The following is a 15,895-nucleotide window of genomic DNA, read 5'->3' on the forward strand; positions in this document are numbered from 1 at the left end:
TACTTTTTGGTATATTTTTAGAAAGGCTAATACTGGTTGTTCCTTTCTATGTGTAACGCTTCTTTCAGAAGCTCTTGTAAAGCAGGCCTGGTGGTCGTAAAATCTCCAAGTACTTGCTTGTTCATAAAATATTTTATTTTTTCCTCAATTGTGAAGCTTAGTTTGGCTGGATATGAAATTCTGGGCTGAAAGTTCTGTTCTTTAAGGATGTTGAATATTGGCCCCCACTCTCTTATGGCTTGTAGGGTTTCTGCTGAGAGATCTGCTGTAAGTCTGATAGGCTTGCCTTTGTAATTAACCTGACCTTTCTCTCTGGCTGCCCTTAGTATTTTCTCCTTTGTTTCAACCCTGGTGAATCTAATGATTATGCGCCTTGGGGTTGCTCTTATTGAGGAATATCTTTGTGGTGTTCTCTGTATTACCTGGGGTTGAATATTGTCCTGCTTTGCTAGGTTGGGAAAGTTTTCCTGAATAATATCCTGAAGAGTATTTTCCAGCTTGGATTCATTCTCTCTGTCGCATTCACGTACACCTATCAAACGTAAATTAGGTCTTTTCACATAGTCCCATATTTCTTGGAGACTTTGCTCATTCCTTTTTATCCTTTTTTTCTATTCTTGTCTTCTTGTTTTATTTCATTAAGTTGATCTTCGACCTCTGATAGCCTTTCCTCTGCTTGATCAATTCGAGTGTTAAAACCTGTGCCTACTTCTTGGAGTTCCTGTATTGTATTCTTCAGTTCCATTAATTCACATATATTCCTCTCTATATTGTCTATTCTCATTAGGATTTTCTCAAACCTTTATTCAAAGTTCTTAGTTTCTTTACATTGGGCTACAACATGTTCTTTTAACTCACAGAAGTTTCTTATTATCCATGTTCTGAAGCCTGATTCTGTTAATGGAATGCACTTGTTCTCCATCAAGTCTTGTTCTCTTGTTGATGAGGAACTGTGATCCTCTGTAGAGGGAGAGGCATTCTGATTTTGAGTATTCTCAGCCTTTTTACGCTGGTTTCTTCCCATTGTTGTAAATTTATCCACCTGTCGTCTTTGTAATTACCAACTTTCAAATTAGGTCTCTGAGTGGACGTCCAACTTGTTAATTCCCAGGGCCGAAATCTGAGCAACCCACGGTGCCCGCTGAAACAGCGGCGTTAAGACTGATGGTGCTTTTCTGCCCAGGAATCTCCGGTCTGGCTTCCTTCTTGAGTCCATAATAGGCGACTCTGCCTTCCTGGAGCTCCAAAAGTCAGTCAGAAGGGGAACCAGTCCCGTTTACTCTGCACCAAGAGCTGCCGTGCAGAGGCGCCGGCAAAACTGTTGCGCCGGCCACAAGAGTCGCAGTGGCGACCCGTGCGGCTCCTCCACTGGGAATCTTCTGGTCCATGAGTGACAAAAATTCGTCTGAAAGTGTGGCGTCCTCTCATTCTCTGCGCTTTCACTGGGAGCAGCAATCCGGAGATGTTAGTGATCAGCCATCTTGGATTGTTCTCAATCCAAGAATTCCCCCCAAGTGACTTTCGATGATAATGGAGGATAATTATCAGTGAACTGAACAGAAACCACTGAAACTCAAATATCATAGTTCATTGTTACAAAGTTCCTTGACCCGTCTTAGTAAAGGTTGTTGTCTTTACTTAGTCACTTTCTTCTTTCTTCCTTAGGCTCCCTTCTGTTGCTACATTTGGGGCAAGAAATGGAGACATTGCTTCCTCCTGAAACTTTTAGCCAAACTCTTCACATACTCCTTCCTTTCTGGGAAACAAGAAAATCTTTACTAGTGTGTTATTCAGAGAAATTTTGCCCTCTTCTGGCTTCAAACTCTCCCATCCAGACCAGGCTTTATTATGAAATAGCTGAAATACAGACCAATAAAAGGAAAACCCAGACATTCATATAAAGGGTTAGCTCTCAGGTTCTTGTATCTGATATATTAACCCAGGTTATTATATAAGTGATGGCAAAGAATCCAATGTCATGTGACTTGTCTTCTTCTTCTTTTTTTTTTTTTTGAGACGGAGTTTCACTCTTGTTACCCAGGCTGGAGTGCAATGGCGCGATCTTGGCTCACCGCAACCCCTGCCTCCTGGATTCAAGCAATTCTGCCTCAGCCTCCTGAATACCTGGGATTACAGGCTGTGCCACCATGCCCAGCTAATTTTTTGTATTTTTAGTAGAGATGGGGTTTCACCATGTTGACCAGGATGGTCTCAATCTCTTGACCTTGTGATTCACCTGCCTCAGCCTCCCAAAGAGCTGGGATTACAGGCTTGAGCCACCGTGTCCAGCCTCTTTTTTTTTTTTTTTTTAAGATGGAATTATCTTCTAAGTTTCAGAGGTAGCTTAACAACTAAATGGGAATGAAAACCGCTTTTCTTGGTTTCTTTTCTCATAAATGATTCTCTTCATTGCAGGATCTTACACATTTATTCCGTGGCTTCTCAGCTTTAAAAGGGGAAGTGCCCTTGAAGAAAAAGAGAATAAAATATTGGTCAAAGAAACTGGTTACTTTTTTATATATGGTCAGGTAGGTTCAAACCCTTATTCCGGTTTCACTGTCCGAAGCCTCCTATTTTGTGTTCATTTCTGACAGCGTGTTTTGCTTTGTTTCTCAGGTTTTATACACGGATAAGACCTATTCCATGGGACATCTGATTCAGAGGAAAAAAGTCCATGTCTTTGGAGATGAATTGAGTCTGGTGACTTTGTTTCGATGTATTCAAAATATGCCTGAAACACAACCCAGTAATTCCTGCTATTCAGCTGGTAAATAACATTTCTCAGACCCCGCTAATCATGAAATGAAGAGAGTTTCATGAAAAATCTGACCTGCAGAATGTGAAAATGAAAGGATGGTGCCCTAAAATACAAATAGACAGACATTCCTCAATATATTGTGTTTTCAAAATCTTGAATGATAAGCTAGTCTGTTTTAATTGAAAAAAGATAGAATTATTGCTAATAGTTTTACCATTTTGTGTACTTTTAGAAAGAGTAGTAACTTCCTAGCATTCTACATTGAGAAAAATTTTAATGTATTTTCTTCAATCCTTAATAATAATATCTAACAATAATAGAGTGATTACCACTTGCCAGGCACTCTTTCCTGCATTTTATATATGTGTACTTATTTAATTTTCTCATTTAAGGGAATCTAGACACAGAGAGGTAACATAACTTGTCCCGGGTTACACAGCTACTAATTTTTAGACTTACTGTAGACCAGCCAGTCTGGTTCCACACTGGGAGCAAAGAAAACTCTTCTTTCATGCTGTGGAGGAAATGCCCATGGCTGGGTTTGAGGGCAAGGGAAAGTTGTATAATGGCTTCTTTCTCATACAGGTGACATTTTGTGTCAATGGATGCCAGACAGGTGACTTAGGAATGTGAAAGTGTAGGCGCAAACCTGCCTTTACACTCAGGAGCAGTGAGAAGCAGAGAGCAGAGCAGGCCTTGTAGATTTCAGGTCTGTTTCCACTGTAATTGCCAACATTTCCTTCATTTTATTTTTCTAGGGTGATTTCAAATTAATCAAGGCTGGTTTTAAAGAAAAATATTTACTTCGAAGACATTTATTTTCTCTGTTGATTTTGTAAGATCCAGAACCCTGAGGAATAGCATTCAGTTACCATGAATGTCCGTGTGACACACAGGAACAGAGACTGGCTATGCATTTTGATATACTGTGTTTCAAAAGCATTTACAAACAAATGCCCAATAAGTCAGTTAGAAACTAAGGAAAGCTGAGCGCGGTGGCTCTCACCTGTAATCCTAGCACTTTGGGAGGCCAAAGCAGGTGGATCACGAGGTCAGGAGTTCAAGACCAGCCTGGTCAAAATAGTGAAACCCCATCTTTACTAAAAATACAATTAGCCGGGCATGGTGGTGGGTGCCTGTAATCCCAGCTACTCGGGATGCTGGCAGATAATTGCTTAAACCCAGGAGGTGGAGGCTGCAGTGAGCCCAGATAGCACCACTGCACTACACCCTGGGTAACAGAGTGAGACTCCATCTCTTAAAAAAAAAGGAAAAGAAACTAAGGAAAATAATTCCTAATAATGGAAATGATATCATTCTGGATCTGCAGACGTAGACTGCACTGGTACAGGGAATAAGGAAGTTTACTGAATTAGAATTCCCTAATTTTAACAAAAAATGTTTCCCTTCACTTAGTGCTGACTAGTAATTTGGAGTTGCATAATATTTGTAAATGGTGAGACTACTGCAATCTGTTATTTATTTATATTCATTAGTACTAAAAATTTTACAAGTAACTCTTTAAAACATTTTTCTAATCATCTGCTCCTCTTAGCACTTACTTGCTATTAGAGGACTCTGCTAGATTTCTTAAGGTGTCTTACTTTTTAAGAATAATTCACTTGACTTTAAAGATGGTTTTCATTACTAGTAGCTTAGTGTTGTATATGAGTACCATCCTCTAGGAAGTTTCTGGTTTGCAATTTTAATCTGTTTTAGGGCAAATTTATTTAAAGCTATTTAAAACCACACATTAGAGTATAAGTGCATGTTTCCATAGTAACCTGAAAAAATTTAAATAGCTAACTTACGAACTTCAACATAATACCAGTGAACCACTTTTATATACAAAGCTGAATTTTATTCCTTATTGTATTAATAAAATGTTTTTTAGAAAAAGTTATACCTGATTTCTGTAATCTGGAAGAATTGAAATAGCCACTAACTTAGTGTTAAAATGTTAAACAGGCTCTGTAGTTTTTCACACCCACCTAATCTTTAGAGTTAATATTATTTAATGCTTTGTGAGCTACCATCTTTGTCAAAATGTTAAGTCATTTCCAATCTCTAAAATAATGACAAGTCTATTCAACAAATATATCTCAATCTTTTATTTATTCTTGCTACTTAAGGTAATCCCGAAATGTTTTGTCAATTCTAGAAAGTGTACACATAACTTTTAATAAGTCCTGAAAACTTTCTTTTGTTTGTAGTCTGTCTTTGCCCATTACAAAAAAGCACACCCAGTGGGGACAGAAATTTTGTTGTCCTTGATCACTACTCCATGTTTGTCTAGCAGGGTGCCTGGTACGTAGTAAGTGTTCAGTAAACGCCCCCTGGCTACTGCCCAAATAAATCTGCATGCTTTGGGCTTTCGGTTAGAATAGACATGAACATACACGTGTTTATGTAGGTATATTTTCACTATGCTAATGAAACAGTGCAGTTATTCTAAAAATTATTAGCCATAGTATTGACAATTCAGACGACAGTTATTTTGTTTGTTGTTTCTTTACTTCTTCTCTTCCCCTTGTTCTTCCTCTTTCTTCTCCTTCATATTTTTCTATTGAAAAAAGGGTCAAGAATTACCTGATATATTCAGTGTAGCCACTGAATGCATTTTATTTTACGAATTCACAGATGCATTTGTCCTTGTAAAGTAGTTGCACACAGAGTTATTTGTCCTTATTAAGTGCTAATTACATTGTTGTTTTGATTACTAAGACAAACATGATCATCTAAGAAGACAAAACATAAAAGATTGTGAAAAGTAATCCAGATAATGCTTAAACCATAGTCTGGACTCTCAAGAAAAACTATATTAATGAATGTGGTATGTTAAGAAATGGTGTCTTGTTTTTTCACTTTTTGATATTTATGCTTTTTAAATGTATGTTTAAAAATATGATTAGGAATATCTATATGTGTGTATGTGTGTAATTTTACACATGTTTATTTAAAATTATTATAAAAACTTTTCCTGTCCACAAAATTAAACAAAACTCACCTCTCATCATTTAATATTCAATCAAGAGATGTGCTATGATTTACCTAATTGTCTAAAAAGTCATATATTGAGCTTCTTTTGGGTCCCTCCATTTTATACAGAGTAGGTGATAAATGTGTTTATATCTATTATAACTCCTTTTGCTTGTTTATTCTAAATATTTTTAGGCTAAAATAATTGTACAGGTCTAGAAGTCCATTGTGTATTTTGAAGTGTGAATGCTTATGTTAACATTTTTTACAAAACAAAATAGTATTATTTAAGGTTCTTTTCTTTTCTGTTGTATAACCACTTACAGTTCTTGTACATCATTTTTCCCCAGGCATAGCAAAGCTAGAAGAAGGTGATGAACTCCAACTTGCAATACCACGAGAAAATGCACAAATATTACTGGATGGAGATGCCACATTTTTTGGTGCATTCAAACTGCTGTGACCTACTTACGCCATGTCTGTAGCTATTTTCCTCCCTTTCTCTGTACCTCTAAGAGGAAACAATCTAACTGGAAATACCAAAAAGAAAAAAAAAGTGGTTACCATAGCCTTTTCTGTGAGCTATTTGTTTTGGTTTGCTGAAACTAATCCAAAACAGGAAATTTAACAGACAACCACAGCCAAAGAGTGTCATGTGAATTACAAGAAATAGAGCCCATTTAGGGAAAGACAGAGCTGGAAAGGCTTTTCACTGTAGTTCCATGTTGAACCATTTAGTCACAGCTTCTTATCTTGGAGGAAGGATGCAACTCAAAGAGGCAGTAGGAAGTTTGTAAAATGTGGCCCCCATAATTTACTATGGAACAGGTGCCCACATCTCTAGGACATTAAGACATTTGTGAGGAATCTCAGGATTCATCTTCTGTTTTTATGTTAAATGCACCCCCTCCTTTTCAGTTAACATTATAAAAAGTAAAAAAATAAAAATTTTAGAAATCTTGCATTAGATACATGAAAAAATAACTAAAAGTTTAAATTTAAATGTGAAACAATTTGGCTGAAAATGGTATCCATATACTATTTAAGTCTTTATGGTTATTTCAAGTATGCAATTTTTATCTCTAATATAATATATTACCCAGACATTTTTCACAGGAGAGAGAGAATATCTTCATTTGTTTATGCTCATGTGTATTTTCTGTAGTGAATTTCAGAAAGTTTTAATGTCAGGTAATAATAATTTATGCATATAAAGCATTGATTGAAAAATAACTATAATTGTTCATAGTCAAAAACATAATCTCCAGCAGAAGTTATTGTATACATTTATACTAATGTAATATAATTTCCCTTTATTTCTTCTGTTTCAAACTGCTGCTATTATAGTTTATGTATCCCAACCTTTAAAAATATTCCTCTTATTAGCTTTAAATTCACTTTATAGATGTTGAGTTTTAATTGAAATTCTTGGTGTCCTGAACTATGTCACATTCCGTGTGCTCCTTATACATATGGTGATATCCCAAAAAGTATCATCCCGGCTTTCATTCTATAAAAGACCGTACTTGAGAATGCTGTAATACTTATCTTTTGTAACTTTTTTTTTTTTGGCTTTGCTTGTCTTTTACATCAACAGTTTAAAGTGTTTACTTCATAAAACAGTTTACATCATTCAACAGTTGACTTCATTAAACAGTAGATGGAAAAATAGATGACAGTCTATGAAAATGTTCCCATCTATATAAAAATACTTATCATGGATATACTTTTCAAAGTTAAGAAAACAATTTAAATTTTATGTTTAAAACCTTAACTTTACACTTAAACTTTGTTTAAACTTTAAACTTAAGCTTTGTTTAAATATGTGGTTCCTATAATTTTGAGTTCAGTAAGTTCAGATGAAATATGTTTTGCAGTTCATTTTGTTTTACACTATAATTTAAAAAGAAGAAGCAATAAGTGGGGTCAGAGTTTCAATGCTAGGAGTGGTGGTTCATGATTTCTCTAGTATTGCTGCTAATGTGGATTAACAAATAAAAACATTCATTGTCTTTTGCCTCATTGTCTGACTGAGTTTGTCTAGAAACACCCACCTTTTGAATTCTCACTGTATAATTAGTGTTGTTTTTAAGATCAGGTGAAACATGATAAATTAATTTATGTTAGGATATGATAGTTTGGAAATGTGAATATTTTCCATATCCAAAAAAGGATCTGTTCACATCTGTATCTATCTACCTAATTTTAAACTATTTAGGTGACATTGGTTATGTTACTACCTTTAGAGTTTATCCAACAGTATGGCATATTGTGTGAGATTTTTTAGTACAATATTAACTATATATAATTGGTATAATATCAAGTATTAATATATATACTTATAATATTAAGTAGATATATAATTGAGAAAAGTTAATTTCAGGCCGGGTATTCTTCTCCTGAGGAGCTCACTGTGAGGTGGTAAAACTCCACCAGGACAAGCATCTTGTAGGGATCACAAAAGGCATCACTGAGGGCAATCTTGTTGGCAGCAATCTCTTATCACAACTTGGCCCAACCCCCACTCTACTGTAATTAGAAGGTTGTATTAGTCCGTTTTCACACTGCTGATAAAGACATACACAATATTGAGTAATTTATAAAGAAAAAGAGATTTAATGGACTCACAGATCCACATAGCTGGGGAGACCTCCCAATCATGGTGGAAGGCGAAAGGCACATCTTACGTGGTAGTAGGCAAAGAGTAAATGAGAACCAAGTGAAAGAGGAAATCCCTTATGAAACCATCAGATCTTGTGAGACTTATTCACTACCACAAGAACAGTATGGGGGAAACCATTCCCAGATTCAATTATCTCCCACCAGGTCCCTCCCACAAGGCATGGGAATTATGGGAGCTACAATTCAAGATGAGATTTGGGTGGGGTCACAGCCAAACCATATCAAAGGTGCAATGGAGAATTCATAATCCTCACTATTTGAGATTTGATGATGGTGATAAAAGGAAAACAACAGGTGGGATTACAGATGTAAGAAAAGGGAGGAAATTTTTTACCATTGAGTTAACCACATTACATGTTTTTAAATTTTGACTTTTTGTGTTGAAATAATTTCAGACCTTGAAAACTATAAGAAAGACAAGTGCAATGAAACCCCTTATATTCCCAGTGTTAACATCTTACAGTACAAGAGTAAAAGTCAAGACATTAACATTAATACAGCAACTAATGCATAGACCCTGTGAACACTGACCACAAGCTAAGTTATAAACAAGATTCAGCACATTTAAAATAGTTGGCTTTATATCAGTTATAGTCCCTCTACAGCAGCTTTAGTAAAAGAAATCAATGATTAAAAAGTAAGGAAAATATGCACTTGGAAATTAAAGTGGAAAGAAATCACTTCTAAATAATTTATGGTTTAAACAGAAAGCATACGGAAATTAGAAAATGTTTAAAACTAGATGACAAAATACTTCACAAGAAATCTTGGGGGTGTAGAAAAATCACACTTACATAGAATTTATAAACTTAAATGCTTATATTACAAAAGAAAAATGCCTGAAAGTTATGAGTTAAGTACCAACAGCAAGAAAAAAAAACAAGACAAAAGCAAGATAAAAATAAAATAAACAAAAAGCTTAGCCAAAGGCAATAGAAGAAAGCAATTAAATATAAGAACAGAAATTCAGAAACTAGAAAATGCAAGTAATAAAAAGATCAATAAGGCCAAAAAATTTATATATAGATGAACATAAATATAGAGATAAATAAATATAACAAGATATTTTTATCATAAAAATAAAATATTTTTATTTTATCATATTTAAACCTTAAGGTTTCTTGTAAAATATTTCATTATCAATGTTTTCAAATGAAAATATGGAAGGCCAGCATAAACAATATCAGAATTGAAAATGGGGACAAAAGTATAGATGCCAAAGAGAAAAATGAAAAAAAAGTATTAAGAACGTTTTGTCAATAAACTCTAAAAAAATTAGATGAGAGATAAATTCTTAGATAAATATAAATTGAGCAAACTGATCACTATGAAAAAGATAAAAATGAATTTATTGGAGATGCTGAAATGGTTTACAACTTACCCAGAAAGGAATCATCAGGCCAAGACAGGAACATTTTCTCAGATACTCAAGGGGCAGACTATTTGTATATTGTGCAAATTATTTTAAAGAACAAGAGAGAATACTCCCAAATTCAACTTATATTTCCCTCTATAATCTTGAAATGAAAAGATTCCGAGGGTAGAACCATAAGTAAACATTACAAGCCAATCTTACTCATGAATGTAGATGCAAACATCTTAAAATATTAGTAAATTGAATTCAGCAGTATTTTAAAAAGATCATGCATAATAACCAAGTTGGATTTGATCCATATATACAAATTTATATATATATATATATATATAAATAAGAGATATACGTGATTATAACAAAATAGCAAAGGAGAATAGCATATGATCAAGTCAGTAAACCAAGAAAGAAAGTACGATTCAATATTTATCATGGTAAACACTTTCAGCAAAGTGAGAATAAAGAAAACTTATAAAATCCCATAAACTTAGCAACCAGAACCAGATAATTGTTACTGGATGATTATTACCACTTCTACATTATAATGAAGCATCTAGACATTTTAGCATTTATTCAAATAATATTTATTAAATTTCTAATATATAAGGCAATATTCCTGGTAATTATTTAGTGGGAAGGGGGCAAAAAATAAAGAAGTAGAACATATAACTTCCTAGATGGTGACAAATGCTATGGAGTCCAATCAAGTAGTAGACCTAAGGCATAGAGGGTGGTATAGTGCATACTTTAACAATTGCCAATATTTTTTAAGTACTTATATTGTATGAGAGACTCTTCTGGGTGTTAGTTTATTTCAATTTTCCAGCAACTCCAAAAGGTCAAGCCACTGTTCATATCCTTATTTCATAGATGGGAGTTATTTCATAAACTCACTTTATTTCCTAAACGTATTTCCTAAACTGAGAGTTTACATAAATTGCCTAACCTTTTGCTGTAAATGGCAGGGCAAGATCTGAACCCAGATCCTTTAGCTGTAAGTCCTTCAACCTCAGCACTACAGCCTGTCAGTAGGAGAAGGCCTCACTGAAGAAGGGCATGGAGAGGGTGAGGTAAGTGATATGGCTTGACTGTGTCCCTACCCAAATCTCATTTTGAATTCCCATGTGTTGTGGTAGGCACCTGGTGAAAGGTAATTGAATCATGGGGGTGGGTCTTTCCCATGCTGTTCTTGTGATAGTGAATAAGTCTCATGAGATCTGATGGCTTTAAAAAGAGGAGTTCCCCTGCACAAGCTCTCTCTCTTTTTGCCTGTTGCCATCCATGTAAGACATGACTTGCTCCTTCTTGCCTTCTGCCATGATTGTGAGGCTTTCCCAGCTACCTGGAACAGTAAATCTAATTAAGCCCCTTTCTTTTGTAAACTGCCCAGTGTATGGCAGGCCTAATAATCAAATACAGGTGTTGACAATGAGAATGTCAAAAATGGTCATATTCTGTATACCTTTAAAAGTGTAGCTCACAGTATTTGTTGATTCTCCAGACATGGGGGCAGGAAGAGAAAAAGAGAGGCATGAAGGATAACTCCCAAGTTAAAGCCAGAGTACCATGAATGATGAACATCCCCTAACAGGATTAGGAAGACTAGAAGAAGCTGGGATTTATCAGCAGCATGAAAACTGACGAATACAGTAAGATATATGGGGAAGAGCTTTTGAGAGAGAGAAAATGGAAAGCAAAATCCCTTCAATGTGTTTGTCAGGGACAGTGGTCCTGGGATGCCTAGAACACTGTGATCCATAGAGAAAGTAGAAGATGAAGCTAGAGAGGTAGAGAGGGGAGAGCACTGAGCCTGCAAGACCTTGCTGAGCACTGGGAGGGAATTGCTTTTAGTCTGAGTGAGAAAAGAAGTCCTAGAAAGTTCTGAGCAGAGAAGCGATGTGATCTGACTTACTTGTACAAGAATCACTTTTTATTCTGTACTGTTTAGTCTGCACAGGAGCAAGGGTGAGAGCAGGAGACTAACCGGGGTTTGTAGCAATAATCCAGGCAAGAAGTCACCGTAGCTTGGACTAGGGTGGCTGAATTGTATGTTCTGTGTTGAATAAAATATTAAAGATAATATCACGTGATCAGTAGATCCAGGGGTAAAATGTACAATTCAGTATTTACTTTTGGTAAACACTTTCAGCAAAGTGGGAATTTAAAAAACTATTTAAGTAGAATAAACTTTGCACCCAGGGTAGGATAATTATCACTGGATTATTATCACCACTTCTACATTTCCCAAAAATATTTGCTCAAGTACCAACTCTTGGTACCCATAAAGGTGACCTTCTTTGGAAATAAGGCCTTTGCAGATATAATTAAGATGTAACTTAAGTGAAGTCATGCTGTAGAATTGTGGGCCCCTAAATCTAATGACTGCTGTTCTCATAAGAGGAGGAGAAGAGACAGAGACACACACACAAGGAGAAGGTCACGTGAGTGTCAAGGCAGATAAGAGGGGTGCTTCTACGAGCCAAGAAACACCAAGGATTACCAGCAACCATCCAATGCTAAGACAGGCAAAGCAAGATTCTCCCTTAGAGCTTTCAAAGTGAGCAAAGACCTCCCAACACCTTGATCTCAAACTTGCAGCTTCCAAAACAGTGAGAAGTACTTGTTTTAAACCACCCAGTTTGTGATACTTTGTTTTGGCAGGCCTAATAATCAAATAAAGGTGTTGACAATGAGAATGTTGGAAATGGTCATATTCTGTATATCTTTAAAAGTGTAGCCCACAATATATGTTGATCCTCTAAACATGGGGGCAGGAAAAGAAAAAGAGAAGCATGAAGAATAACTTCCAAGTTACAGCCAGAGTAACATGAATGATAAACATCCCCTAACAGGATGAGGAAGACTACAAGCAGTAGCTTCAGAGTCAGCAGGAAGGGAGTTCACTTTTGAACATACTAAATTTTATTTGAAAGGTGACCATTGAAATGGAGACATCATCTACGAAGTTGGAAATAGAAACCCTGTATGAGGTCACCAGGGGTATAAGTCCAGAGAGCAGAGAAGGCAGTGAAAGAATGGATTCTGAATGTCAATGCTCTGGAGTCCATGAAATGAGGAGAAACAAGCAAAGGAGACTAAAAAGAAATTGTCGCTAAGAAAGAGTAAAAACCAGGAGGCCTGAAGCCAAGTTAAAAGAAAAAAGCATGAGAGAAATTGCACTCACCCTGTTAGTGCTGTTAAATTGCATGAAAGAGGATGGGGAGGCAGGTGTGGTCAGGGAGCAGACTACAACTAACATGAGCTTAGGAAAGACCCAGATGGGAAAGTGGCCAATATGCAAAGACTTGATGTGGTTTGGCTGTGTCTTCACCCAAATCTCATCCTGAACTGTAGTTCCCACGATCCTCAAGTGTCAGGAGAAAGTCCTGGTGGGTCATAACTGAATGATGAAGCCGGTTACCGTCATGCTGTTCTCATGATAGTGAATGAGATTGCGCAAGATCTGAGGATTTTTAAACAGGCTTTCCCACCTTTTGCTTCGCACTTCTCCTTGCTGTTGTCATGTGAAGAAGGATATGTTTGCTTCCCCTTCCACCATGATTGTAGGTTTCCTGAGGGCTCCTCAGCCATGCTGAACTCTGAATCCATTAAACCTCTTGCCTTTATAAATTACCCAGTCTCAGATATGTCTTTATTAGTAGCTTGAGAACAGACTAATACACTTGAGGATGAGGGTGCAACCTCATTAGAGATCTGCCTTACACTGGGGCCACAGAGATAAGTTGTAAGAGGTGGTCAGGTTCTGTATGCCTTTTTTTTTTTTTTTTGAGATGGAGTTTCGCTCTTGTTACCCAGGCTGGAGTGCAATGGTGCGATCTTGGCTCACCGCAACCTCCACCTTCTGGGTTCAGGCAATTCTCCTGCCTCAGCCTCCCGAGTAGCTGGGATTACAGGCAAGCACCACCATGCCCAGCTAATTTTTTGTATTTTTTTTTAATAGAGATGGGGTTTCACCACGTTGACCGGGATAGTCTCGATCTCTTGACCTCGTGATCCACCTGCCTCGGCCTCCCAAAGTGCTGGGATTACAGGCATGAGCCACCACGCCTGGCCTCTGTCTTTTGAAGGTGAAACAAGCTTTCTTCTGACATGAGGTGTGAGATTCACTCTCAAGTTTTTGGACTCATCAACTGGAAAGGCATTATTAACTGAGATGGGGAGGGTAAGAATTGGAGAAGAAAAAACATAGATCATTCTAGCAAATTTAGTTTGGAGATGCCTGTTAGTCATCTGATGGAAATTTTGGACAAACAGATATTTGGCCACGGAAACTGGGATTCTTTCTTTTTCCTTTACGATGAATACTTCTAGACACATTCTTGTACTTGTGTCCCCGTGTGAATATTTAACCCTTCCCAGTTCTCATCACTTCTGTGAACATGGTAGAATGGCAGTCTTGTCACTGAATGTGGCCATATGACTATAACCGACTACTCTGTTGTGAATTGAGCCCTATAGAGAGTACTTTTTTCTCTCTGATCCATGATCAAAAAATTTCCAAACAGCATATGTTGTTCCATCAGCCTGGATCCCTCAGAGACTATATTGAGTGGAGAACTCCCTCACCCTGCCATTTTCTCTGTGGGATTCATGATGGAAAGGCGATGTGAACAAGAAATACATTTCTATTGTCCAAAGCCACTGACATCATGGGTGTGTTTGTTTCTGCAGTGCAAGTCAGCCCATCTTGACTGATACTTTGCAGAATTAATTTTATGGTGCCATGCTCATTCAACCTCCCATGACTCCCATAGAACAAAAACGGTCAGGGCATGGACCCCATGTGTTAATTTCCCCATAGATAGCCCATTGCCATGCTCTACTTTCCTATTGAGCAACCTTAACACTATCTTCCATATCAGACACTGCTTATCTAAGCTTCGTTTTCAGTGCCCTTGGGCACTGTGTTCCCCTGGCCAGACTCTACCGCTCCTCCTCAGGGACAGCTTGATCTGACCATGCCCTGCTTCATGAGTGAGCCAAACTGCAGTAAAACTCATCCTGTCTTAGGTGTAATGATTCCCTGACTTCCACTGTAGCCACACACATACAAACAAAATATACAATTAGCAAGAAATGTTTGAAGACAGAGCTGGATTCTTGGCATGCCACCTGTGCCCAGGGACCCACACTCAGAAAGGCTCTGTGCTTATTTTAATGTTCTGCGGTTGCCATCTTGGAAATCTTAATCATTTTTGAGCAACGGTCCTGATATGGGTTGGCTGTGTCCCCACCCAAATCTCATCTCGAATTGTAACTCCTACAGTTCCCACATTTTGCGAGTGGAACCCAGTGGGAGGTGATTGAATTATGGTGGCAGGCTTCTCCTGGGCTGCTTTCATGATAGTAAATGAGTCTCACGAGATCTGACGATTTTAAAAAAGGGACTTTCCCTGCATAAGTTCTTTTTTCTTGTCTGCTGCCATGTGAGACATGCCTTTCACCTTCTGCCATGATTGTGAGACCTCACCAGTCATGTGGAACTGTAAGTCCTATAAACCTCTTTCTTTTGTAAATTGCCCAGTCTCAGGTATGTCTTTACTGGCAATGTGAAAACAGAATAATACACGCACCTACACTTTTATTTAGTGCTGGTCCCTGAAAGTTAGGTAGCAGTTCTATTAGAAAATATTAGAGAGAAGGAGTAGACGATAACAGTTAATAACTTCATGTCTTGCACCGAATGCAGGTCTAGCATTCAAATCCTAGGGTTACATTTTTTTCACACTGAATTTGTGAAAAAAATGCACATGTAAAATCATTTAGAATAGTACCTTGCATATTATACATGCTGAATGCTTTTGCTTAAAAGGCTTACATGCCCTATACCCACATACAGAGACTTAACAAGCGGAATTTGAATTTGAATTCAAAAGAAGGAAAGAGAAGTGTACTTTTTAGAAAGACATCTGAAAGCTAAATTGGCAGGAAAGTGAGGAATGTCTGGTTTTGTTATCTGGTATTGTTGTTTTGTTTTAAGATATCTTGGATAGATAGAAAAAAATGAGAGAGAAAGAGAGAGAGAGAAAGCAGAACAGCACCCTGGAATTTAGAACACCATTCTGGCCCATCCATCAGGTTCC

General features: G+C 37.1%; 1 protein-coding gene across 1 annotated transcript in view; it reads left to right on the plus strand.

Annotated features, from left to right (window-relative positions):
* Positions 1-7,754, plus strand: part of TNFSF13B (TNF superfamily member 13b) — a 35,776-nt gene extending 28,022 nt beyond the window's left edge. The window contains exons 4-6 of the mRNA XM_002742533.7: positions 2,416-2,528; positions 2,617-2,767; positions 6,088-7,754. Coding sequence (XP_002742579.2) covers positions 2,416-2,528; positions 2,617-2,767; positions 6,088-6,200 — 377 coding nt within the window. The 3' untranslated portion in view covers positions 6,201-7,754. The remainder of the gene's footprint in view (positions 1-2,415; positions 2,529-2,616; positions 2,768-6,087) is intronic.
* The last annotated feature ends 8,141 nt before the right edge of the window (positions 7,755-15,895 follow it).

This window comes from Callithrix jacchus, chromosome 1, assembly GCF_049354715.1.
Source record: "Callithrix jacchus isolate 240 chromosome 1, calJac240_pri, whole genome shotgun sequence".
Classification (NCBI taxonomy): Eukaryota; Metazoa; Chordata; class Mammalia; order Primates; family Cebidae; genus Callithrix; species Callithrix jacchus.